This window comes from Odocoileus virginianus, chromosome 15 (genome assembly GCF_023699985.2).
Source record: "Odocoileus virginianus isolate 20LAN1187 ecotype Illinois chromosome 15, Ovbor_1.2, whole genome shotgun sequence".
NCBI lineage: Eukaryota > Metazoa > Chordata > Mammalia > Artiodactyla > Cervidae > Odocoileus > Odocoileus virginianus.
The window spans coordinates 32,018,593-32,046,572 of record NC_069688.1 but is presented as its reverse complement, the minus strand read 5'-3'; the positions used below and the strand labels follow the sequence as shown (position 1 = coordinate 32,046,572).

The 27,980-nt window shown below is 39.1% G+C and overlaps 2 protein-coding genes and 1 non-coding gene across 10 annotated transcripts in view; 1 reads left to right on the top strand and 2 right to left on the bottom strand.

Annotated features, from left to right (window-relative positions):
• COLEC10 (collectin subfamily member 10) overlaps positions 1–27,980 on the top strand; it is a 490,492-nt gene that overhangs the window by 292,974 nt on the left and 169,538 nt on the right. For 3 of the 8 annotated variants that reach the window (XM_070477222.1, XM_070477217.1, XM_070477221.1), the window contains exon 3: positions 23,699–23,782. The exons of 3 other annotated variants lie outside the window; for them this stretch is intronic. In XM_070477222.1, coding sequence (XP_070333323.1) covers positions 23,699–23,782 — 84 coding nt within the window. Of the gene's footprint in view, positions 1–23,696; positions 23,783–27,980 lie in introns of those variants that run through there. 2 more of the 8 variants (XM_070477226.1, XM_070477225.1) reach the window with 2 other exon arrangements.
• Positions 60–27,980, bottom strand: TNFRSF11B (TNF receptor superfamily member 11b). Its single transcript, XM_020889054.2, has 5 exons — positions 27,747–27,980; positions 9,492–9,861; positions 5,589–5,783; positions 3,275–3,499; positions 60–1,276 (listed from the first exon to the last, which is right to left on the bottom strand). Exons 1-5 carry the CDS (start codon positions 27,774–27,776, stop codon positions 888–890), a joined length of 1,209 nt encoding a protein of 402 aa, XP_020744713.2. The 5' UTR covers positions 27,777–27,980; the 3' UTR covers positions 60–887.
• LOC139038522 (small nucleolar RNA SNORA42/SNORA80 family) lies at positions 20,387–20,525 on the bottom strand. The gene has a single exon (XR_011491567.1). It is a non-coding gene; the product is annotated as a small nucleolar RNA SNORA42/SNORA80 family (small nucleolar RNA).

Below are 27,980 nucleotides of genomic sequence, written 5' to 3'. Positions count from 1 at the left end.
AATTGTGAAACCTCAGACCCATTCATGTCCCATTCAAATAAAAGCAAGAGGAGAAGCGATGAAAAATAATTTGAAAACTTTAATTAATGATGCTGTTTATGTAGTAAAAACATAAAATCTTTTAAATAAGGTACATTCAATTTCTCAGAGCATCTAATATTCAGATAATTTATATTTCATACACTTTCCGACATTAAACAATTGACTACATAATGCATTTTCTATAAAATGGTATTACAGCTTATACAGGTAAAAGTATATTACAAAAATACTCTACACAGGAAGAATGGCAGTATCTATTAGGAAATGCTATAAACATTCTGTTAAAAATATATATTTTTATCTCTTTCATGTATCATAATAATAAACAGAATATATATATTTTTCTTTCTAAAATTAAGTCTTACACAGTTTCCCTTCAGGATGGTAAATATGTACAAACCTTATATCTGAATGAATATAAATAGCAAATACTATAATAGTGTTACAGATATATTAGTAACTTTTACAGAAAAAAAAATGGCTTTTAAATAAAAGCCTGAAATCTCAAAGCTATTTAAATTAGACATTCTGATATTTAGTAAGACACAATGGAGTCTCATTTCTTATTTCCAGTTGAATTACTGTAAGCAGTAACGAGAGAAAATAGAGTCAGTAGATACTGGACCAGATGTGTCAGCTGGATAAACTATTTGGGGTTTATTATACTTTGGGGGGAGATACGAGTTCTTTCTCCACACCATAGTTTCTTTTTGGGCCCTGGGGTCAAATCTAGTCCTTGGTGATGAGAAAGAAATCATTGTTCCCTCCTCAAGCGCCTGAGAAACAGTCTACTCATTCATTAGATCTGGTCCATGGTGAGGAAACAGCTCCATGACCATTTCTGGTTATAAGCAGCTTATCTTTAATGAATGGACCTGATTGCCTATCATTCCTAAAAATAGCTTCCGATATAACCTGTACATGGTGAAGCTGTGAAGGAACCGGATGGTCTTCTTCAGACTCTGCGTGACAGTCTTGGGGAAGTGGTACGTCTTCAAGTGCTTTAGGGCGTGCAGCAGGCCCTTGCGCGTGTCCTGGTCGCCATTTTTTATCCTCCACAGGCTGAGCAGCTTCAGGAGTTGCTCACTTGACTTGCACGTCTTCACTGTTTTCTCAATGTCTTCTGTCGTCACTTTCTTCCCCGGCAAGCTTTCCATCAACTTTAAAAGCTGCTCAAAGGTGAGGTTCATGTGTCCAATGTGCCTCCGCACGGTGTTTTCACAGAGGTTGATATCTGAATGAAGCAAAAACACGAACATTCATTCACATAGTCTATCTAAAGTCAGTATAAAACGACCCTGAGGCAAAAGGGAGTTCCCCAGCACTTAATAATTTTAAGGCTAACCTCCTCCTTTCCTTTGAGGCTCAAGTCATGCTAGTTATTTCTGAGAACTGAGTTCAATATTATTTTGTGTTATAATAGGATAGTATGCTTTCTGTATTCTCGACATCCAACACAGCTTTGTGAAAAGCCCACATTTGGAAAATAACAGTGGGAAACTATACTTCAGTTTTCTAAGAAAATCTGGAGAAATGAAAAGCATAACATTTTAGAAAAAATACAGTTAGTATAAACTTTCATTAATTGATACCAATATATGTGTTATTTGAAAAATTAGTTGCTTCAAATAGTCTTTAATAAATAGCACCAGAGGATTATCAACACATAGGAGATCTGAAAATCCAATAATACGAGGCCAAGGAGATCTAACCAGTCCATCCTAAAGGAGATCAGTCCTGGGTGTTCATTGGAGGGACTGATGTTGAAGCTGAAACTCCAATACTTTGGCCACCTGATGCGAAGGGCTGGCTCATTTGAAAAGACACTGATGCTGGCAAAGATTGAGGGCAGGAGGAGAAGAGGGCGACAGAGGATGAGATGGTTGGATGGCATCACCGACTCAATGGACATGGCGTTTGGGTGGACTCCAGGAGTTGGTGATGGACAGGGAGGCCTGGCATGCTGCGGTTCATGGGGTTGCAAATAGTCGGACATGACTGAGTGACTGAATTGAACTGACTAAAAGAACAGTAGGATACACATGGCCTAGAGAATATTTTGGTAATGAGCTAGGACATAAACATAGATGGAGTAAGTAATGTTTCTGTTGATGGCATGAGTCATTTAGTATCTGTAAGACCTAAGGCAAGTCCCTTCATCTTTCTGGGCTAAAAAGTCTTCATTTATAAAACAGGGAATTCAGTCCCATCCAATTCTGTCTCTGTTTCTCTCCTTTCCTTTCTTTTTGCTTCAGGGCTAATTATACTTTCAAAGAATACATTTTGTTTGCCAAAAACAGAAGACAAGTTTACTCTGCACAAGTGAAAGCATTCAACTGTCAAAGATGTTAGTCTCCTAAAATCTGTTGCTATAGTTTCAAATGTTTGAGGCTTTAGAGTTGTGTAGGATCCTCATTTAACTACATGTGAAGAGCAGAATGGATTCTCATTAACACTGCATCATGAAAGCCCCCCCACCATTTTTTTCCAGCATGTCCTCCCAATGCTAATTCAAGTTAGAACTTTCTCTTCTGTGTATCCCAAAGCTTATAGTACACTCTGGATGAAACTTACTTCCTTTCCCCCTCTGTATTCACTCCCATCATAATACATACACACACACACACAGAGTTTCTAAAGGAGATTCTTTATAAAACTAAAACATGAGGATACTTGGATTTAACTAGCCCTTTTCTCCAAGAAGCTCAAACACTTTAAAGACCTTATCTCATTAATTCTCATGACATGTGCTATTAAAATGGTAATTTTAAAATAGACTGTATTGTGAGGATTAATGAGAGGATACCTGTAAGACACTTAGAGGCTTTCTGGAGAGAATTACCAGATAAATACCACATAGTTTCTTGGTAGAATTGCAAGGTAAGATCTAAAATGGTTAAAGAACTTCTAGATAGATCAGACAGGATGCTCACACACCTGCTAATGGATCCAGAGTCAGATTTCCTGAGGTTTATTCCTATATTTGAAATGTATTTTCTCCTTCTAGAGAGACAATTGAAAAATTGGAGAGCAGAGAAGGTGAAAATAAAACCTCGCATGACTGATCTAGGAACAGCTTCTCCTCTATCATTTGAAAACTATTTCAGTCCAACAATAATTCCCAAAGGGAAACAGCATCCATACAACTAAACAGGTACATAGTCTCATTTCTGTTGTATGATGAGCAGATGTTCTGATTTCTGTTTGAGTTGTTTAGTTCAGGCTACCATACCTTGGATGATCTTCTTGACCATATCTTGGTCTTTGTTTTGATGCTTCCATAACTTCAGCAGCTGGAAAGTCTGTTCTTGTGAGTTGTGTCGCCGTTTTATCCTCTCTACGCTCTCTGCATTTACTTTGGTGCCAGGCAGATTGTCTACCAGGACACTGAGCCAGTTCGGGGTAAGCTTTGTAGGAACAGCAAACCTGAAGAATGCCTCCTCACACAGGGTCATGTCTAAAAGGAAGGTGGGAAGATTAAGAATTATTACTCAATAATTTGGGCTTCCCTGGTGGCTCCAATGGTAAAGAATCTGCCTGCAATGCAGGAGACCTGGGTTCAGTCCCTCAGTAGGGAAGATCTTCTGGAGAAGGTAATGGCAATCCACTCCATTATTCTTGCCTGGGAAAATCCCAGGGACAGGAGAGCCTGGTGGTCTATTGTCCATGGGATCACAAAGAGTCGGACATGACTAAGCGACTCACACTTTCACTTTCACTCAATAATTGGATTCTTGGATGTCTAATGGATAATAATAATAACAGGAAGAAGAAGAAGAAGGAAAGGGAGAGGGAGACAGAGGAAAAAAAGGACAAAAACCAACACAGTTGTGTTTTCCAGAATATTGCATGTTAAAATGAAAAATTTGAATAAAATCAACCTTCTATTTCCTGGTCTTAAAGGCAGATTGCCAATCCAGCTCAGTCCCATGAAATATTCTTTTAGAATATTTTGGAGGGGAAGAATTTACTAAATGTCTAATAAGAATATAGTATTGCTATAAAAAATTACAGCAAAAATTCTATTAATATAATATTAACATATTTTAATGTAACTATTGAACATTCTGTTAAAGGTTTAGCTGGTACCTAAAAGTTACTTCAAGACCAGTGTCAAATCATTGTCTCTAAGAAAGCCTGAAAAGTAACCTGAAATAGCATATTATTTTCTGCACACACACATACACATAGTACCTTTGGGAACAAGGATGGCTACAGAAGTATAAGCATACATTAAGTGGGAAAATAGTCAAACACAAAAACTTGTCATTTAGAAAAAAGGTCCAATAAGCTGAGTGTCTGGGTAGCATCAGTCTATCCTAGGGATTAAGAATCTGTCTTTGGATTCATTAGGTCTGGGTTTGAATCTTGACTCTGCCATTCAAGTTCATACATTAACTTGAACAAACTTCACAGTGTTTTTGTAAAGATTAAAACCCATATAGCAAAAGTGTCTGGCAAATAGTAAGTATTCAAGGAGTGACAGAAATAAAATTATAAATGGATTAAAGAGAATGTTAAAGAATGTTAAAGGCCTTTTACCATCCCTCCCCACATTCCATCATTTAATAAGAAAGCAGACAGGATGAATGACTTAGCTAAGATTTTTATAAAAGAGAGAAAAAATGTATGTTTTATATACATCTGTGTTGCACAAAAAGATGTTTGAAGAGAGTCAAGCTAATTAAATACTAAAACATCAGTCATCCTTGGTGTGATGAGTCCGTGGTAGGAGGTCTGAGATTAGTGTGGTGGTAGGAGTGACAAGATGAGGACACCAACCTGATTAGCATCATCACCAACATGGGGTGCACTCAGATACCTTGAACTTAGAGCTAGTGACCCTTCCTGAATAGAGTTTAAGATATGTACAGGAACTCAGTACTTCTGTGCAATGGATGCAGTAATACCACAGGTAACAAAGCCAGTATTGTATTTCTGATTTGTCATCTATTTTTATCACTGTGGCTCAGATGGTAAAGACTCCGCCTGCAATGCAGGAGACCTGGGTTTGATCCCTGGGTCGGGAAGATCCCCTGGAGAAGGAAATGGCAACCCACTCCAGGATTCTTGCCTGGAAAATCCCATGGACAGAGGAGCCTGGAGGGCTGGGACAGTCCATGGGATCGCATAGCATCGGACACAACTGAGCGACTAACACAATCCAATCCAAGTACTCTCAAGAACTTGGCTTCTTAGTTGCCAATTTATACTTTGGCTAATAATACAGATGTGCTCAAAAGTGATAAAAATGCATAGCTTAGAAACATTCTGCAACTGGGACTCTGATAAGGTGACCTTCAACATAATCTTACTCCACCCCTTTTCTATGGGTAACGTGATTCAAGTGTGAAAGTCAGGGTTTGGAGCACTATTATAAGAAGATGGAGATTTTCTGAAAGATTTTTGAGTTGTGGCTTTAGCAATGATGCACAATTTGGTTAAAATTCAAGAAAGGGGAAATATAAGTTTAACTAAGAAGGACCAGAGGGTCTGGTATTCAACCCAGAGGTGGTATGGAGATTGATATTTTGAAACATAATTACCTATTCCACATTTGTGAGTCAATGATTCGCTGCTACCAGAACATATATTGTCATGCGTTGCATTTCCTTTCTGAGTTAGAAGGAGCCCAAATGCACTGCAATTCGTGTGTTTTCTACAGGGCTCTTTGGATGATGTCTCATTCGAGAAGAACCCATCTGGACATCTTTTGCAAACTGTATTTCGCTCCGGGGTTCCTACAAAAATATCAAGCCGTTTAGCACATTCTTCTCTAGTACTCTTGCAGCAGAAACCATCTTACCAGAGTTGGGGTAAGATGTTTCACTTGGTTTTTACTGCTACTATTATGTTGCAGGAAATTTCAGGCATTTTCATTTTTCACTTCATTAGACAGAACAAAACTTCTACAGTGAACCCCTTAGGCATTCTTTCCTCCTTGTAATACAAACACAAATGTGTTCTGTTGTTACCTACAAAGCACAAAATGGGAGAGAAAAGAAAAGAAGGGTAGGATATTCAATTAGTCCTGCCTGTGCTGAAGTTGTCAGGAAGATCTTGTTGTCAGCCATGTTCTCCACACAATTATCCCTGGAAAATCATAAAGATAACTGCTGCGTAACCTCTGTAATATCATTCTTTGAAATCAGTACCCGTGGTATGCCACATCGTTAAATCCCAATCGATTCCTACGGAAGTTCTTTCTTTCCTGAATCCTAATTGTGAAGCAATTCGTAAGTGTGCTAACCTCAAGAAGTAAAAATTTACAACATTATAATAAACTTTTGAAGGTGGCAATAAAGTTAACCGTGGACTCAAGCGTAAGCCTGCAGTTACATAATAAATGGAAGATGATATACCATTTGCTTAAACTGTTGAGTTTAAAAAGGGCACAGTCGTTAAAATTTCAGGCAAGGGTGACTGAAAGGGCATTTTCTTTCATGGTGGAAAGTTACCTGATAAATTTGGGGAAATCATTGGCAGGAAAACTTGAACCAGTCAACAACCCAAGATGCTATTAAAAATAAACATCTTTAAAACCCTTGACTCTATGCCTGAGTAGCTCATACATTATAGTGTATTTGCATATGAAAATACCTCCATCTAGTGTAAGCTAGTTGAACAGATTTAGACTCCAGTGTTCAAATGTAGCTTTTACAGGCCAATTCTAGCTGACACAAGATACCAAATACTAAAGAGACAAATGAAAGTTAGAGAAAGTTAATAAACTTCATTTATTAAAACTTTTAACCTCCCATCTCATTGTATCCTCTACCAAAAAAGGAAAAAAGAACACAATGGATTTTATTTTCACCTCTGGCTTCTTTCTTTTCTAAAGGGTTTGATGATGCATTGACCAGTAAAAATGACAGAAGGGTGGCAGAAAAAAAAGAAAAGGGGAGACCAAGCATGAAATTTTAACATGATACATGCCATTTCCAGGGTTGCAGTGACATCATCTTAGGAACCACCTTACAAAGAGGTCTCTTTTTTTTAGTACTTTCTTATCACACTCCTCTTCTTAAAGGGGAGCCAACTCCACACCAAATTCTACAGCATCATAAGCAGAGGTATTTGGGCATGGACTGCATGGTATTATTTTATTGTGAATATTCTGGGATCCAAATCTCCCTTTGTCAACTTCACAAAGAAGAATCCTGTCATTCTTCACATACGTCATAGGTCATAGGCACAGGACATTCTTCCAGGTAATTTAGCCTTTAAAGTTCCTTACCAAGAGGAATCCAAGAATTATAGAAGGAAAGTTTCTTAATATATGTGGAGGCTTTATGTAATGACCTTTCTAAAAAGGACTTCCCTCTCTCATGATTGATAGAACTTCTTATAAAAGGATGTATCCATCTAAGTAAATGATTTTGCCTTAGTAATGTCAAGAGAAACACCCAAAGTATAATCTGGCAGGCAAAATGTGAAACAGAATGGCAAGAGGAATTTTGCCTTTCAGTTGAGAATTCACCATGCTAGGCATAAGCAATTACACAACTAACAGAACTAACTACAGTTGATCCTTGAACAATGGTGGGTTAGAGGACCCAAACTCCTTGCACTGAAAAACCCCATTATAACTTTATAGTAAGCCTTCTATAGCTAGAGTTTTGCATTCACAGATTCACACAAATGGGATCAGGTAGCACTGTAGTATTATTGAAAAAAAATTTGCATAGAAGTGGACCTTCGAGGTTCAAACCCATGTTATGTTGTTCAAGGGTCAGCTGTAAAATCTGAAGAGCAGGCAATCTGACTTCAAAACAACAGAGAATGAATATTAAATACTCTTTAGAATAAAACTGCAGAATCTTGCCTTCTCTTTGGTCTGGAAACCTTTTATTTTCCATAAGGAACTCCTTTGTACGTTTTTAAACAGAGAGAGGTGAGTAAATAAATAAATCTCTGTGTACCTTTGTGCTAAGACTTCTGCTGCCTGCCTACTTCATTCTACAAACAGATTTTCATGCTTATATGAGTAAAATTCTTACTATTTTCACTATTTTTCAAAACTTTCTAGTTTCCAAACTGCAATGCCCTGCTTAATGAGTTTTCCTACATATATAAATTACGGAATTGAACTAAATGCATCTGTTTCTGTTGGATGGGCTTTTCCCTCTACAACTTGGGTTAGTTTTTGAGTCCCAAATTGTCATCCAGTAAAAATTAGGAAGTGTCACCAATTTCTCCCTCGAAGACTTATACTCGAGGCATTTTAAGGAGCTGTCATGCAATTTGCACCTTCTGTGACTGATTTTATAAAATTCACAACTTAGGACACTTAATAGTCCAGTTTTTGAATATATTTAATTTGTATGTCATTAAACCTAAAATGTTGATAATAATTTAGACTCTGTATTGCAACTTCTCAAAGTCAAAATAGTTATAAGTAATTCACATCCTCTAAACCCACGGTTGTCAACTAGGGGTGATTTTGCCATCCAGGGGACACTTTAGTGGAAAGAGTACTATTTTAGCATCTAGTGGCTAAAGACCAGGGATGATGCTAAACATGCTACAATGCCCAGGACTACTGCCCACGAAAAGAATTATTCAGTCCCCAAAGTTAGTGCTGAGCCTGAGAAACACTGCTTCAAATTGAGTAATTGGAATCTATACCCATTACTACTTCCTCCAGAAGAGTGAGTGAATACTCTTAATTTTTCCAGGCCAGGAGAACATGCCGACTATACTGAAACTTCATGAATGTAGGGAAAAAAAAAAAGAGGTGGGTTGCAGCTTTAAAAAATTCAATGCAAACTGGCTTAATCTCTGCTCTTCAAAATGCAAAAAGAGAAAGTACTTTGTTTGTAGACAAGTACTTACTCTTGGCTTGCCAGTCTGTTTTGTCTAAGATAAAGAATAAGCTTCACAGAAGAGATGCTGCTATGGCCGTTATCCTCCCAGACACTCAACTCCCCTGCCAAAGGAAGAACTAGCTTCATTTTTAATAATGAGCTGCAGTTCCCCTAGCCATTCTCATTTTTTATATAATTAATTATAACTACTCACTGTTTGCACGCCAGAGCCTCATTAATATCAGCATAATTACTCTCTTGGTATCAATTAACATTTCTGATGTTTGTCCAAAAAGCACTGCACTCTGAGGCTGTCCATGCCAAAGTGAAACACAGACATATAGATCAGCTATGAATGGTGCAACTAAGAGCGTGTCCCTTTAAGAAAGAGCAATCCATCATGCATCTCATTAGAGAGGGATTTGCTGCATTTGAGATTTGTCACTAAATTGGCCCATCGTGGCAAAGTGCTCCTCTGAGGAATGGTTCTTTGGCAGCCATCCAGACACACAGTACATACCTAGCAGATTCCATTACCTTTGTAATTTGCTATCCTGTAGTGTCATCAGGACCAGCTTGTTCCCTTAAACTTCCCCCACTGACTGCCTCTGTGTGATGTTAATGCACGTGGCTGGTACATACCCGGGTGTAGCACTCCAAACCCAGGGGGGCAGCTCCTGTGCTTCAAGCAGAACTCCAGCTCCAGGTAGCGCCCCTCCTCACATTCACACACGCGGTTGTGGGTGCGGTTGCACTCCTGCTTGACGTACTGCAGCTCCTTGCACACGGGGCTGCAGTACAGACACTCGTCACTGGTGTGCCAGGCGTCCGTGTAGTAGTGGTCGGGACAGGGGGCGCACACGGTCTTCCGCCTGCCCGTGCAGGGCTGTTTCAGGAAGGTGCCGGGTGGACATTTGTCACACATCAGCTGGCGAGAGCTCTCGGGGTCATAATGAAGGTACTTTGGAGGAAAGGTTTCCTGGGTGGTCCATTTAATGGAGATGTCTAGGAACTAGAAGCAGAAAGGGAAACCGTGGTATGTTAGCATGGAAATGGGGTGATTCTTCTGTGCAAAAGCATCATTGACCTCAGAGTCCTTTGCTACCTGGAACCTCGTGCTCTTCCTGCCTACGGAGATCGGACCACAGAAATCAGGTTCAGAAGCCATAACTCTTGCCTCTAAGTAGCTTAATCTCCAAGGCCATGATGGCAGTACCAGCAAAGTATATTAGGAAATCATAGCTCATAGATAGCTGGAGTGGAAAACTCATCAGAGTAGAAAGTATTACACTTAGATGCACCGCTAAATAGCCTGTGTGCCTTGAGTAATATTTTATCTCCCTGGGTTTTAGGATAATCATTAGATTAGTGAGTTGGGTGAACTAGATTCTCAGGATAACTATACCAGGATCCCTTGACTCCTTGATAAAAATGTAGATTCCTGGGATTTATATTCCTAAAAATTCTGATTCTACAGATATGAAATTGGGACTGAGGGTTTAAAAATGTCCTGCAATGATTCCCATCTGTAGAACCCATACACAATAAATATTATTTCACTTATTCACTTGTTGATAGTTATGTACCAGGCTCTGTTCTGGGTATTTGGGATACAGCAGTGAATAAAATAGTCAACAAACTCTGTCTTATGGACTGTAATAACAAATTATACATGAATTATGTGTTAGAAGATGAATGTTGTAAAAAAGTGAGCAAGTAAAAGATTGGAAATATGGAGGGGAAGGTGGAGAGATTACAATCTTTATATGGGGTGGTGGTCACAGTAGTATTATTTAAGACCAGATATTTTTCTTTTAGTTTTCCGGTTCTAAGATGTAATGATTTCACATATATGTAAGCAGTTGGTGATCATACTCACTCTGGTCATTCATTCACTCATGCTGCAGATATGTACTGCATGCTTACCAGAAATATGCTGGTGGGAAGATGTAATCTTTGTGCAGCTGGGAGTCTGCTGGAAAAGTATTAAAATTTTAAGACTGATATTTCCTCCAGAACATCAGTGCAGTCTTGAATCTCATAGGTGACTGATGTTTAGAAAATGAAATGATCACCTCTCTTAAGGTTAATTGGGGAAAACTTGAGGGAGCAGTCAGGGTCTCAGAAGTTTCTATCCATAATGGCTGAAGAGGTGTGTGCATAGTAGAGAGACAGTTTTGTGGGCCAGAATCCTGCTTTTGAAGTTGGCTCCAAATGAGTATTCTATCTTGTATTCTAGATCTCAAAAGGTCTTCAAGGGAACACTGAAGTAGCTCTTCACACTAATTAAAAGAAAAAGTGTTGTTTCTGTGTAGGGGTGGTTTGTTTGGCTTTTATTGTTTGTTTTTGGAACAGGGATCAACAGTGACTATTTTCAGGCTTTTGGGAAGTGACAGGCCAAACACAGTAAGTTTTTCTAAACTCTCTTCTTTGCAGAACTCAGGAAATCTCACAGAAACCCTTTGACCTGGGGGAAAGTGTGCCAAGCTAGACACATAGCACTCCTTTTTGAATGAGAAATGACAGAGGTAAAGAAAGGCCTTTTTCGTAAGCATCTGGGCATTTTAATAAGCAATAGAATCCACCTGCCATTACAGGAGATGCAAGAGATGTGGGTTCGATCCCTGGGTTGGAAAGACCCCCTGGAGAAGGAAATGGCAACCCACTCCAGTATCCTTGCCTGGAAAATTCCATGGACAGAGGAGCCTGGTGGGCTACAGTCCATGGGGTTGTAAAGAGTGGGACATGACTGAGCATGTATACACACATGCCCTCATTTCTTATTGGGACATGACTAGCGTCAAGGCTGTTTGGACCTAATATGAGTTGATAAACCAGAATTGAAGAGTAAAATATCTTACCTAGGGCCACAGACCTTTTAACTGAGAGCAGTTTTCAGAGTGCTATAATGTAAAGGACCCCTAACCAACAAAGGTAGACTACAGTGGAAAATTGGGGCTGCCTCGATATTTTCAAGACACTCTCATGACCCAAGGGTTTTGGGGAAAAGGATGTTCCTGAATTCCCCTAGGGCTTTTTAATTGGCTCAGATAAAGTGGGTCAACAATAGGAGAAAGAAATTGACCAGTAATGAGTGAAAGCTCTGGTTTGGTCTGTATCTTTCAGAAATCTATTCATTCAACATATGTCTCTTGACCACCCACTGTGTACCAGGCATTGTAGAAGGTCTTAGCATATGGTGACCTACAAAACAAGGATGCTCTTCAGACTGCTCACAGTCTAGCGAGGAGAGAGAGAAGTGAAGAAATAAATAATTACAGATAATGATAAATCTTTTGAAGGAAATGAAGCAAGATGAACTAACTTTGTTGCTACTTGGTCATTCTAATAATATTGTACTATATTTTTCAAGGCCCTTTGTGTAGGTTTGGCTCAAATACTTCTAACATCTTCAATGCTAGGGAATGAAGTATTCCTGATGCAACTTGCAAAGACACAAGAAAGCAATGAGAAATGTTTTTATTTTTTTCTCTGTCTTGATGTTTGCTTTCTATTTCCTGAAAAGCCACTTTTGAGGGTTCTGTTTTTTCAAGAGGGCCAGCTCAGAGATCCAGAGGGAGGCATTCATCTTGCGTACTGTGGCTGAGTGAGCTCCATCCTGGTAGGGCTGGCAGTCCTGAGATTTAACCCTGCCTGATTTCCCATCATCCTGCCTTTCCCATGACAACGCAGCTCATTTACTCATTAGCTGACTCTTTTCTCTCTTACCAAGAAGTGATGAGGATGAAATGAGAGAACCCCACAGATGGTGCATGTGTTCCTCACTAGAAGCAGCCACACAAGTACAAGATCTGACTGAGAATACTGATGCAATTTGTATTTTTCTAGGCAATTGGACATGACACTGTTGGTTTTCTAAAACCATGCTTAAGAAATTAGTTGCCATTTCTTCAAAATACAGGGAAGCTGGGGTGAAAGGAATCCATAGAGAAAAAAATAATAAATTAGGTTGACTTAAGGATTAGAGAGCAATTATAATAGTGAAGATCATTTCCCTTCGGCTACCGCCTGGAATTATGATATACATTTTTAAAAATCGGAAAGCCTTAAGGAACTGCAGACTTGTTTTCAGCAAATTCTATCAGGCCTCTGTGATTTATTTGAAAATTTTCCACTCTGGTAAAAAGACAGAACTCTGTGTGGCCAAAATTGGATGCTTAGCTCTCCATCTCTGGTTAGCCTCAATCCCCGCATGGAATTTCTGGAACCAGTTACTGGACAGAGAATGGGCAAAATTAATAAACCTCTTCATCTCAATCCCCTCTCTCACTTTCTTCTGCATTTTCTAGAAAAGCAATGAAAAATATGCCAAAGGAGGACAGACCATCTCAACACTGGCTCTGTGTCCTTTGCCAGCTGATAACATTTAAAGTCTAAGAACAGTACAAAAGTAATTTTTGTGTGAAGTACATAAACATTGATGAATATCTGCAAAAGCCAGGACTCATGCATAGGTGTCTCTGCAGAAGCCTGAAGTATCCTATATTATAGTTTCCTATAAGAGAAGCTGCTTTTTCATGCTGAACTTTTTTTTTATTGGAAGATAATTGATTTACAATATGGTGTTGTTTTCTGCTGTACATCAACATGAATCAGCCACAGGTGTACATAGGACCCCTCCCTCCTGAGTCCCCTCCCATCTCCCTCCCCATCCCACCCCTCTAGGTTGTCACAGAGCACTGGGTTGAGCTCCCTGTGTCACACAGCACATTTCCACTGGCTATCTATTTTACATGTGATAATGATAAACATTAAAATGGAATTTTCTCTCCATTTTTTCTTTCTCCCTCTTCCCATTCTGTATCTGTCTACCAGCTACAAAAGAACAAAAGTAAATGAGGAACTATCCCAGGTCACAGTAATTAGTGGAAGCAGAATTAACACCCAGAGCATGTGCCATAGAATAGTATATTTTGACCAAATCCTTTAACACTGCATAGCCCTAAAATGCTAGTTTTTCATTCAGACTCAAGAGCATAATGTTAGGAGATCACAGAAGTGAGATCACCCAATGCCTTCCTGAAGTCCAGATGAACAGATAATGTTTCTTTCTTTGTGCTAAGAGTACCACCTGTCCAAGGTAACTGAGATGGAAATTTCTTAGATGACATGTGATTTCAGTATAGCTGACTATTGATATTTGCTTCTTCTTAAAGGATACAGGAATATATTTCCTCCATCAAGTTTACTTTTGCATGATGCAATGCAGTCAGTCCCCTGCTACTGTGCTTGCTCTCTGGTATGTAGAACCACGAGTGACCCAGTGGGTTTCCGTTTATGGAAAATTCATTAAAAGGAGCCCACACAAAGCTTGAAATAACTACTTGGTTTGGGAGTTCCTTTTGTGATCCCTCGTCATGATCTTTGCCACAGAGAACTATTTGAGGACTACCAGAGTTAGCTAAACTTCTGGTCAATTTGGAAACCATGATATTTTACAGTTCATCTTAGCCAAGAAAAGAAACATTCAGGGTATATACCACAGTGAGTTTCCTAAAGATCTCTTGTAGTATAAACTACAAAGCTTATCAAAAAAAAAAAAATTCTTTTGCTATGAAGGTTAGCTTATTTAACTTTCTATAGTCTTAAGGTATAGTGGGGCTTCCCTGGAGGCTCAGACAGTAAAGAATTTGCCTGCGATGCAGGAGATCTGGGTTTGATCCTTGGGTTGGGAAGATATCTTGGAGGAAGGCATGGCAACCCACTCCAGTATTCTTGCCTGGAGAATCCCATGAACAGAAAAGCCTAGAGGGCTGCAGTCCATGGGATCATAGAGTGGGACACGACTGAGCAATTAAGCATACACATGGTATAATGAGATCTTCCCTATTTCCTCCAATCCTTAAATTATTCATTTATTCATTCATTCAGCACTTACTGAAACAATTACTATGCTCAGGAAATATTGCTAAGCAATAGAGCCGAGTAAGTTAATGTTCCTATTTTCCAGGAGAATTCATCCAAAAGCCTCTGTTGGTATAAAAAGTCACAAATTACTGCAAAACAATGAGAGGGAAAACAGAGGGAAAAAGGGATCAAGAAAAGACTCAATAGAGAAACAGGTCAGAAATGAGAAGCTGAAATTAGGTAGCAGTAAGGAGGAGAGAAAAGATAGATATTATATGTTAGCTGATTGCCCATGGAGGGAGGTTCTAGAAAGAGTAAAGGAGGACATGCCCATGAATTATGACTATTAGGTATGTGGTGTTGCTGTTAATTATTCACAGCAGGAGAAAGAAGTGGTTATGGAGGAAGACAATGAATTTGGTTCTGGGTCTTCCAACAGTGAAACTCAAGTGATGATGTTGAGTAGACACTTAAATATATGTATCCGGTATTCAGGATAGAAATGCAGCTAAAGACACAGATTTAAAGAGATGCAAGTTCGATCCCTGGGTCAGGAAGATCCCCTGGAGGAAGGCATGGCAACCCTCTCCAGTATTCTTGCCTGGAGAATCACATGGACAGAAGAGCCTGGTGGGCTACAGTCCACAGGGTTGCAAAGAGTTGGATGCGACTGAAGTGACTTAGCACAAGGTTATGAGCACATAAATGGTTCCAGAAACACAGAAGTAGGATGGCATTACCCAAGGATTTTATACATAAACCAAAAAAAATATTAAAATATAACCTTTGGGACTTTACAAACATTTGTAAGATAAGATGAAAAAGAGAAGGAAAAAAACAGTAGGGATATTACAGAAAGTTTCAAGAAGAATGCTAAATGGATGATGAATAATAAGATATGAAAAATGTACAGCTTTTAGATCCATTAGATTGATATGAACTAACCAGATCTCTTTGCTGGGAACCTGAATACTAGGGTTCCAAACTCAGTTCAACCACCAGCTTAATAACCTTTGGCCATTATCTTAGCTCTAAAAAGAGATAATTCTTATTTCATCTATTCCTATGCAATTGTTTTCAATTGAGTAAAGGGACACAAATAAACTTGGTAAAGAATAAGATTCCAGACAAGAATGAGTCATGACTACATATGCTAATTACACAGGAGGTGGGAAATAGAGAACATTTTGAATCAGATTCATTTTTGGAGACATTTTGAAGTCTCTTGTTCAGTAGGAAGTCACAAACTTAAAATGTGCCACAGTCAGTTATTTATCCTATTCTTAAGTCATCTCCAGAAAAAGCATCTCTGACTCGTTTTTAAAATCAGTTCCAGTATCTTCCCAAATTGTATCATTGACTTGATCGAAAGGCAGTTACACAGATTTGCTTAAAGGGCCCAGATAGAAAGGATTTGCTTCCATACACCTTAAATGTTTAGCATGGTGTCTTACAGGCTTTCCAGGTGGCACTAGTGGTAAAGAACCTGCCTGCCAATGCAGGAGTTGTAAGAGATGTGGGTTCAGCCCCTGGGTTGGGAAGATTCCCTGGAGGAGGGCAAGGCAACCACTCCATTATTCTTGCCTAGAGAACCCCATGGACAGAGAAGCCTGGAGGGTTACAGTTGCAAAGAGTCAGACACGACTGAAGCGACTTAGCAAGCAGCATGCATAGTGTCTTATGGGCTTCCCTCGTGACTCAGAGGCTAAAGAATCAGTCTGTAATGCAGTAGACCTGGATTCAATCCCTGGATCAGAAAGTGCCCTAGAGAAGGGAATGGCTACCCACTCCAGTATTCTTGTCTGGAGAATCCCATGGACAGAGGAGACTGGCAGGCTACAGTCCATGGGGTCACAAAGAGTTGGACATAATAGACTGACACTTTCACTGCTTTTTTCATGGCGTCTTATACACAGCAAGTATTCAATATATATTTTAATTTTATTCAATTCAATAGATATTGAATACCTACTATGTATAATTAGGATTGCTGGTGATTCTATAGACACAGATACACAGCCTGCAGGTAAAGGACGCATTTTCAAGGACAAGCACAAAATCTGTAACTTTCTCATCCGTAAAATGATAGTGATGACAAAATTTGCCTAAAGGAAGGGTTTTTTTTTAAGCGTCTTTCATTTTGCTTGGCATTTTGCGTGGATCATTCCGTTTGTATTTAGCTTCTATTTTGAAGGTAAATGTGGGGAAAGCAGGTGGCTCATTTGAGAGGTTTATCTGCTGCTGCCAGTTCTCTACCTGAGGGTCTGCCACTGCTTAATCATCTCCACAACAGCCAGGATAAGGTCTCTAGGTAAGGATGCAGAGCAAATGCATTAAATCTATTCATCTATCAGGAACTGATGTGCTGCCAACAGCTTTTGCTACATATATAGGAGAAAGGAAACAGGAACAATTATGATTTATTAGATGAATCGCAGGGCCAGATCTTACACTGTTTGCTTCCCTTGGGGCTGAAGCACTGTCTCTAGGTAAAACTTAACTTTAAATGCATTTCGTTGTTGTTGTTGTTCCCTTCAAGAACTTTCCTTTAGTTGTTTGGAGGCTTTTAGAATTAATTAGCAGTACCTTGTTTATGTCTGGAATCTACCAGAATTGTCAGAACAGATTTGCTTCTGATGCTTTTGCTGCTTCAGAGTTTTACAGATAATTAACATTTGCTAGATTAACAAATAAATGAGAAAAATCTCTAAGAACTTGTGATGCAAGTAAACACGTCAGACTTCCCAAGGCAGATGTGTGGACATCTCCCGCATTTTGAATCTCAGATCTTAATATTTCTTCTCTTTGCTTATTTGTTTAGTCATTCACTCAATTATGTCCAACTCTTTGCAATCTCCTGGACTATAGCCCATCAGGCTCTCCTGTCCATGGGATTTTTCAGGCAAGAATACTGGAGTGGGTTGCCATTTAATTCTCCACAGGATCTTCCTGACCCAGAGATCGAATTCATGTCTCCTGTGTCTCCTGCATTGCAGGCGGATTCTTTACATGCTGGGCCATAATCACCAGATTTGGGATATAACATCCATTTTGAAAATTTCAACTCAACAACAGAGCTGGCCACAATTTTCCTTATAATTATATCCATTCAAGCACACCTGACAAGCACAAGGGTGTCATCCCTAGTTCAGAGTTTTCCAGCTACAAAGCCCGTGGCACCTTGGACTCAGAATTGGCAATACATTTTAGTATGTTGATATTTTTGAACATCAGTTATTAAGTCCCATTTTATTTCTACCTTTCCTTGAAGATAATGCCTTGTTCACATCATCTTATTAATTAATCTGGTTGGTGATGATTTAGATTGAAGCCCAATCAATATATGGTTAAGGGCATCTGGAGAGAGAAATTTAGAAAAGAACAGCCATGGTGGTTAGGAAATGAAATAGAAACTAGAAATGGAAATAGAATAAAACAGGATGTGCCTACAACAATGTGAAACATCCTATTGGAAATACTGGATGATATGGTGAATACTAATAGCATAGTATATTATAACATCATTACATAATAAGCTCTGTACTTAACTTCCCATCCACCCCTTCAATCACCTCTGAGGTGATAGTATTATCCTCATTTTGTAGATGAAGAAACTGAGCCTCAGAGAAGTTGAGTGATTGCTCAAAAGTCACAGAGCTAGTATACATTCAAGATAGGATTCAAATCTAATCCTGTCTGAACCTCAGCTTTTAACAATTGACTCTTCTCGCTAGGGACCTGCAGTTTTAGGAAGGAGATAGGCATAAGTGATCACCTATGAAACAATGTAAAATTCTGTAAGATCTATATTTTGTCCATCTGTCCATACAGCCATCCACGCCACCTCATCCTATGTCTATCTATCTATCATTTATATCATTTATCCTGGTGAATAAATTCCTCTTTCTTCTGTCCTGAAATGCAGTAGCTCACACAACTTCTCCAGAAGATGGTCCTGTGAGACTGAGTAGTCAGTTACACTTTATACAAAACAGCAGCTTCTCAGTCATGCACCCCCTTGGATTTGTTTGTCTTCCTTTTTTGCTTACTCTTCTTTTGCTAACCCCTGCTTCCCTAGGGTTGCCCTTTCTAATAAGGAGCTAAACTATAAAGTGTTTGCCTCATGTTCTCTCTCCTACAGGGTCTGGACTTAGAACACAAGTCCAGTAAGGAAGCTGGGATAGTTAATTTCATCAGGGAAAAAAAAACACAGTGGCCTCCTCTAGCTGAAGGAACAGGTGAAAAAAGCATTTTAAAAATCCATTGGGATCACTTTGCCCAAGGATATGACTGTGAGTCCCATCCCAGCATGTTTGTATCTCCAGGAAAGAAAAGAACTCTGGTTGAAGGAACTCAGAGGCTTTCCTCTGCTTTATGGGTATTTTTCATTGGACTCCTCTGCTAGATTTCAGCTCCTATAAGACAGGAAAAAAAAAATCCTCAGCTAGGTCACCTTAGGGAAAATTACTTCACTTCTCTGAACCTTGGTTTCCTTGCCTGTAAAACAGATTCCAGTCTCTGCATCAGAGGGTTTTTGTGAAAATGAAGGCTGTTAGCATTGTCCTCTGTCCAGGACCTAGGATCTTACAAAAATTAATATCTGGAACAAGGTTGGTTTGCTGGGAAAGAAAGAGAAAAAAATGTTGGGAGTCATATACAGGCAATGAGGTGCTCTAATGTAGGAGTGACTTGAATCATTTAAACTTACAAATCTGCCAGAAGGATCACATCCACCTCCTTCCTCACCAGAGAAAGCTGGAGGGTACAATCTTACCATGTTTCTGGAAGGCAGGACAATGGAGAAGGCTTACAAACAGCAGGAATAGCTACATCACTGTTCAGTAAACATCACTCATACTTTCTAGTTGACCCATTATTTTAGCACAATCTAGTTGATTTTTTCCCCTTTTACTGGATATTAAAAGAAGACAGGAAACAGAGTGTGGGAACAGAGGATTCTGTCTCTCACCCATGTAGTATTCATACTCCCAGGGGATCTTCCTGACCCAGGAATCAAACCCAGGTCTCCCCAATTCCAGGCAGATTCTTTACCTTCTAGCCACCAGGGAAGCCCAATGTAGTACTGCAGCACAGTATTAATGGTCATGCCAACCCACCCATTAACACGCTTATTTCGCTTGAAGGTGAAATGCTTCCTTGTGAATACAAATTCAAAGAAAACTCTGCCCAAAGAGGCTAAAGAGATTGCTAGTGACCATAATTACATCTCTTTAGTAAGTCCTGAGGGAATATGGCTTCTAAGTAGGATATGAAAATATGCACATTAATGGCTTCTATGCTAGCTAAAGACAAAAAGGTCTTGTTTCCAATTTAAAAAAAAAAGTTTTTAGCTTAAAAGAATAATCTGATCCTAAAACACAGAAGTCTTACTGCTTAAAAGCAGGTGACATTTCAAAAAGCTGCTTCCTCTTTTGATCTCGTTCACTTAAACAGAATTTCTTATCAATGAAACCAGTTGAGCACAAGGAACTTTGACAATTGCAACAAAGTAGATTTTTAAAAATTGTCTTTAGTATGCTTTTTTTCATAGATAATTAAGTCCATTTGATTTTTGTATGTCTGGCATATTAAATAGTATCAATATGTAGTAAAATATTTTCATTTATTTTTAATGACAAAAGCGTACATTTTTTTTTTTCCTTTTTTTCCACTGTGCAACCTGCTTCAGTGCCAGCAGCGTGCTGGCAGAGGCCGGGCAATGGTTTGGGGCCAGGTTTGCTCTGGCATGGGACACTATAAGAGGCCCAGGGGAATGAGCCAAAAGTGTAAAATTATAGCAGCCCTTCCAGATATCATCTGGTACAACACACCTATTTTAAAGATGAGCAAAGTAAGACCCAGAGAAATGAAGTCACAAACTGGACCTCAGAGTCTAAGGCAAAACTGAGGAATAAGATCGCTTACTTCTTGACTGCTGTTGTGGAGGTCTTACCATCATTACACCTCACAGATGACTTCCTAAATTGCTTTTGTTGGTGGTGATGATGGTGGTATGGATGCCAGAGGGAATTTAAGAATAGGGCCTTGATATCCATATTTTCTAAGAATAAAATACGTTTTTGAACAAGAAAGTAATATTACATGGCAATAAAGATTTAGGGATCAAAGACCAGAGAAGAAAACTGAATTTACCAAAGACAGTCACAAAGCTTAGATGAATTACTGTCTTTTAAATCTACATTCATCTTGACACTGATTTTCATATTTTATAGTTGATTATTTAAGAGACTGTTATAGAAAATGCTTCCAAGGTACAGACTAAATGGAGGTGAAGAAACTTAAGGCTACTCTTTTTAATTTTATAGAGGATGCTTCGAGGAAATTAATGTTTTTCACCATATTAAAACGATGATAAAAAGAGGTGGATTTTTTTTTTTTAATCTCAATAGGAAAGCAATAAATCAGAACTTTTTGGAGCACATTACTTTTTTAGAAGGGCTCCAGAAATGAAATTGCATTTCCTCCTATATCCTCTATCCATTTATGGTCTGGCTGATTCAGGTGCTTCTGAGAAACTGGGGTTGAAAAAAACTACCCAAGCACCTGGGAAGTTATGTCACCTTGTAGTTGAAAGAAACCATTTTAGTGTGTCTGCAGACTGTTCTGGCCTTTGGAACATTCATTTAGCGAGGCCAGGTAAATGTGAGAGGGAGTGAGTACCACACAGCTTCTTACCTAATGTGTTGTAACACTATTCTTATCCCTTACAACTGTCTAAAAGAATTCTTTTTTTAGACTTTCTATGCTAGTTACCCCAAAATAAATATTCTGTGGTAGTGAGTTCCTAAAACTAATTACATGTCACATAAAAATACCATGTGTATTTCAAGTTGGCTATACCTCACTCCTTCTTCTTGCATGGATAGTTTACAGATGTTGCTAGGATTTCCGATTGACTAGTTCCTGCTCTTGTGGGCTGCGAAGTTTTATTTTGATTTTTGTTTTCTTTTCTAAACATGGCTGCTAGTACTGTTCATATGTGCATTTTTTTTTTTAACCTATCAGTATCAGAAATGCACTCTGGGGCTATGTCCTGCCCTCCTCTCTTGCCCTGTGAAACCTTCCTTTCCTATGACTTTCAAAACCCATTCTCTGCTGATGACCTAGATTTTCGGATCTCCAGTCCAGGCTTCTCTGAACTTTTTGAATCCAAATGCCTATTTGACATCTCCATTGGGATATTTTACAAATGTATCACACATTTATCAAACCAAAAAATGAACACTGATGGGAAGATCAGAAAAGGGATTCAGCTAAGGTTAGGTAGAACCTGCAAGGGTTGGTATATAAGTCTGGTTCATTGTTGTTGCTCTCTTAAGAATGGACCTCCATGAAGGTATTGTACCTTCACAGTAGAAATGGACAAAAATAAGTAGGAGAAATACTGATCAGGTGGGCAGGGTGTTATATTTATATTTTGAAGGAGATCAAAGCTGACATGAGAATGTGAAATCTCTGACAGTAAGCTACATTCTGTTGGGATATCCATGGAAACTGCTGGTACATTATACAAACACCCCAACACATCTTATCATAGCTCCTTTGACTCAGCAAACACACATTTAGTGTCAAGCACTGTGGAGACCTGGAAGCTAGAAATCTGAATTGGAAAAAAAATCTCTGTTTGCAAAGAGTTCATATTTGGTTTACCATAGGGGTCGTGCCGTCCCCTAGAAGTTCTGGAAATTTGTGGGGGATTTTCTCTTGTCACAGTTTCTGTGTGTTGCTAGATGCCCCAGTGACCAAGAATAATCCCACGTTCCACACACTTTCTTCTTCTCGGCCATGCCATGTGGCATATGGGATCTTAGTTCCCCGATCAGGGATTGAATTTCCAACCCCTGTGTTGGAAGCATACCCCTGTGTTGGAAGCACAGAGTCTTCACCACCATCCACCAGGGAAATCCCACACACTTTCAAATGTCCTACTGATGACGATATAAGTGATCTAAGCTAAAAAAAATATTTATCATTATATGAGCCTGGATTCAAACTCCATGTATATATATACACAAACACATGTATATATACACATGTGTTTATATATAGCTATACATATATATGTCTATAGATATATAGACACATATATAGACACACATGTGGGATTCCCAGGTGGCACAGTGGTAAAGAGTCCACCTGTCAATGCAGGAGAAGCAAGAGGGGTGGATTTGATCCCTGGGTCGAAAAGATCCTTTAAAGTATGGAATGGCAACCCACTCCAGTACTCTTGCCTGGAAAATTCCAGGGACAGAGGAGCCTGGTGGGCTAAAGTCCATGGGGTCGCAAACAACTGAGCGACTGAGCACGCACACACACACACACACACACACACACATATGTAGACCTATGTGTATGTGTTGTAAGATTTTTGTACATATTGAGTTTTCAAGGAATTAACAACATAAAATCTGATAGAGGGTTGTGCATGCATGCATGCTAAGTCGCTTCAGTCATGTATGACTCTTTGCCACCCTATGGACTGTACTTTGCCAGGCTCCTCTATCCATGGAGATTCTCCAGGTAAGAATACTAGAGTGGGTTTCCATGCCCTCCTCCAGGGGATCTTCCCAACCCAGGGATCGAACCTGCATCTCTTAGTATCCTGCATTGGCAGGCAGGTTCTTTACCACTAGTGCTATCTGGGAAGCCTGAAAGAGGGTTGTATTTTGTTTAAAACTTTAGCGAGATTTGTTCACCATTTCAAAAAATCACAGCCCAAAACCAACACCAATCATGGTTTTGAACCCCATGTGCTCTCGTCTGTTTTTCATGGTCTGTTCATGACAGTTCTCCATAAAGATGTTAATGTAGCATTACTTCATTAAATCTTCTAGTGAAGCTTATTTCATTATAAATCACTTTCTTTTTATTTCTCCTTCATAGTATAGTTATGCCAGTATATTGATTTGAAAAAATTCTGTATGTAGGTAAAAATATAAGCACTCTCAATTTCATTTCAGGAGAGCCAGGGAGTTGTTACAAAGGATTTATTTAATAAGTGCATGGAAGAAGTCTGATTTGATGGAGAACTACTATTCCACAAGGTAAGATACACAGATACACCGATAATGTTGGCATCTCTGCTCCATAGTAACAACATCAGGGGCAGCCAGGCATCATTAGGCAAGACTTTGAATAATGTAAACGTAATTTTTTTTTTTTTAATAAAAGTACTCTTTCTCTGCAATATACTTCACCATCCTCTTTTTCCTGGGCTGCAAAGAAATGACTCAGGTTGAATGAAGTACTTCCGGTCAACGAGATGCTGAAGGTAATGCTTCTCACAGAAAGCCTTCATGGAAAGGGAACATGCAGACAAGGGGGCTGAGGTTTGCTTAGAGCAAGACCCAGATGGCAAGTGAGTGGATAGGAGGATAAGAATATTTGAGCGTGTTTAGTGCCCCTTTGAGAGACTCTGCAGTACCTCTCCTTCTAAATTGTGTAGATAAAACATCTGTCCCAGAATGCCTTCTTCCCTGACCAGTGGAATCTGACAACTGTGGCTTTAACCTAAGAAGTAAAATGAAAGGCCAGATTGAAATTAGGAATTGTGCTGCGGGTTTATGGGTGATAGAGGCCAGAGAGGTTGTTGGAGACAGAATTACAGGACTGCTGCGGAGTATACATCAGATTCTCCTAGAAACTTTAGAGTTACCATTCTCTTAAACAAACCAAAAAGCTAGACAGATACACTCGACCACTGAGGGAGGGGAAGGAAACCAAAATAAACATAAGGAGGACCAATGTATCAGGCAGTTGTCCTGAAAAAAGAAAAATTTACTACCTCCAAATGCTTCACCCCATCCCCCACCCCCAGTCCTAGTATCTTAACATTAATTTAGACCTTAGCTTTGAGAAGGCCAGTGGCTAGTTCTAGAGCTCCTTGATGGGACGTTTCAGCCACCAGTGAAAAATCTAAGACTAGACTAGGATGTTCCCAAAGCATCAGGAGGCTCCTTGAGCAACCATGAAAGAAATGACTTGGTGATGTAACCACCTCACCTTGCAGAGCAGGCCTCTAACTACATGAGTGAGCATTTCAGAAAGCCCATGGCCATGGCATTAGTCCTAATGACCACACCGTCTCAGTGCTTGCCTGCCAGCATCTCCTCTGCTGTCCCAAAAAGCATCTAGTATTCTAGTTTGCCTCACAATTTTATCTTCTTCCACTTCTTAAATTCAGGATGCCTTGATTTTATCTCCAAATATGAAACATTTGGAATGTATAATGAGAATAATAAACATCCTATTGTTCCTGCAAGGTAACAGTTGGTGGCCATCTCTCCCCCATCTCTGAGCGTCATCAGCACTTCGTTTACATAATTCACTTGGGCCTAGAATGTCGACTAGAGGCTCGTGTTAATGTGGAATAGGAACTCCATATTATGTGTGGCTATCTTGCATGTGTGCATATTATTCTCTCTATTTTATAGAAAACTAAAACACAAGAGAGATATAAATTGCCCACCATCTTTTATCAAGTAAAATACCGATATTTGAATTTTGAATTTTGATCCCAAATAACCAAACTCATAACCACTGCACGGCAGCTGCCTTTATAAGGTCTTGGAAGGCAGGATCTTTTATATTCCCAAGTCACCTCGTACTTCCCCTTTTGTTATTCTCATTACACATTCCAGTATCTGCTTTCTCCATTTTGCTGTGTGGTCCATGAGGACAGAAATGGTGGCCATGTTTTCCATTCTGTGTCTAATATCCAGTGGCCTGCAGGGTACAAATGACTAAATAGCTGTAATGCTTCCAATTCTTAGCACTACCTCTTGGTGTTTATGAAAGGGCATCTGGACTCTTCATGTGTAACTACAAAGTATCTTTTCTCAATTATTTATAAGATAAAATCAATCTCAGAAGCTACAGATGGGAAAGGGAACGCATTCCTACTTAAAGTATTTACTAGGTTCAAGACACAATAAAAGGTTTCTCTTTTGGTAATGCTGTAACATCTGCAGTTAGTATTATCTACATACATATCTGCATCCTTATACAGACCAGATATCAAAACATGTGTCTGCTTATTATTTTGGAACACTTAGAATACTGGAATGGGTAGCCATCCCCTTCTCCAGGGAATCTTCCTGACCCAGGGATCAAAACCAGGTCTCCTGCATTGCAAACAGATTCTTTACCATCTGAGCCATCATGGAAGCCCATTATTAGGTATACATATTATTTAATGGAAATTCTGAAATTTAAAAGTTACTGATAATATGTTTATTATTAATCAAATCTTTGAAGCATACAAAAGGCTAGGAAGAATAAAAGTGTCCCCATATTAATAGCAGAATTATTTATACTAGCCAAAACCTAGAATGTTTAAGTCACTTGTGGTGTAGCCATGCAATGGAATATTATACAGCACTGAAAATGGATGGGCATTTGTACATCCAATACTGGAGATGATCTCACAGTAGAAATTTAAGTGATAGCAGCCAGACACAAAAAAGTACATAAAGTTCATTTACTCATGGATGGCATTATAAGTCAGAATGTTGATTCCTCTGGCCATGACTGTTGTGGTGATAGGGAGGAAGCCCAGGAAGCTTCTGGGGTGCTGGTAATGTGGTGGTGTCTGAGCTGGGTGCTGGCTTACAAGTATTCACTTTGGGAAACTTAATTAGGTTCTTATGATTTGTGCAGCTCTTTGTATGTGTCCTTTTTAAATGTATGAATTCTTTGTATGAATCCTTTTTAAATAAGGATTCACTTTTTAAAAAGTTCTCCATATTAGTGAAGTTATATTTATAATATATAAATTATATAAATGCATATATATATATATATATATAAAAATGTGGGTAAATATATATAAATGTGGGTAAATATATATAAATGTGGGTATATAGATACCCACATATGCACAAATATATATATATATACACATATATGTATACATAGTACATATACATAAGATTAGCTTACTTAAGTATGACCTCTCATTAATCTACCTTTCCTTTAGTGACTTTGCTGTTTATTTACTTATTTATGTGTGTGTATCCCAGGATCTAATTGGAGGACTTCCTAGTCTTCCATTCACTCTTAGTGGGTTGGACATTCACATTCAAGAAGTTACTGCAACAACTTTCAAAACACATATGTGGCTTAAATATGGATTTTCCTGTCCTTTCATGAGTATCTGATTAATATCTCAATGCAGTCTACATTTTAGTGACATAGAGGAAATAAGTCATTGGTCATAGAATAATCTACATAGAAATCTTATTAACTTGATTGGTCAAACTGTAAATTTAAGTAAAATAAACTAAAAATAACAGACATTCTTTTCCAAATTTCCTTTCTTTTTCCAAAATTAAAATAACTTTTAGCCCCACTGAGTGCAGAACCTCAATTATTTAAATCTATTTCATAACCTAATTAACATTATCTCACCAGTATTTTCCACATTACATTGAAAATGTTATTAAAATGTCAAATTGCACAATAAGAAATATGTGTGCATGTATGATCTTTTCTCTGGTGCCAATTATTCAAAATTTCCTATAATATTTGCTTAAGTGGCTAATAAGCCTAATGATGACATACTCACTGCATCCAAATTTTATTCTAATTAAAGCAGTTTTAAGAATTATTATTCTTAGTATTAAAAATAATCTCCCAAATAAGTTTGATACTATTATTACCGCTAATAATAATAATAATAATAAGGATGCCCAAGTTAAGCAAAGATGGTATGGAGCCATCTGAGATGAAGAAAGCCAATAAATAAAACGGATAAAAAATCATTCCAGTAAAAATGGTCCAGAGCTCTTCATAAACCCAGCAGGAACTTTCCAGTGCGAAGGGACACCCTAGGAGACGCACAATCAGCTTGAAAGAGGTCTCCTGTTCCTGACCCCAGATCTCTCCTGGGAAAGGGAGCAAGTTGAGCCTTGTCCCCACCAGCCCGCGGGCAGGTCGGGAGACCAGGAGGCGAGCAGCCTCCGCTGGCGTCCAGAGCACCGCTGTCGGCGTCCGGGGCCAGGAACTTACCACGAGCGCGCAGCACAGCAACTTGTTCATTGTGGTCCCCGGGAAACCTCAGGCGCTGGGAGGCGGCGGCTGCGGGGCGAGCGCTATGGTGCGTCTCGGCTGCCCGTGCACTCATCACTTTATATATAGTGTCCCGGCAACAGGAAGTATCGGCTTGCCTTTGATCATTCATTCCCTATCTGGACCAAACTTTGCACCTTTCTTTTTTAGGAACCTTGGGCGGGAGTCGGGCGG

Coding starts and splice junctions, on each gene's coding strand:
- TNFRSF11B (XM_020889054.2), bottom strand. CDS start 27,776: ATGAACAAGTTGCTGTGCTGCGCGCTCGTG. Junction 9,862..27,746: donor TGCTGTGCTGCGCGCTCGTG/GTAAGTTCCTGG, acceptor TTCTGCTTCTAG/TTCCTAGACATCTCCATTAA. Junction 1,277..3,274: donor GGTCAAGAAGATCATCCAAG/GTATGGTAGCCT, acceptor TGCTTCATTCAG/ATATCAACCTCTGTGAAAAC.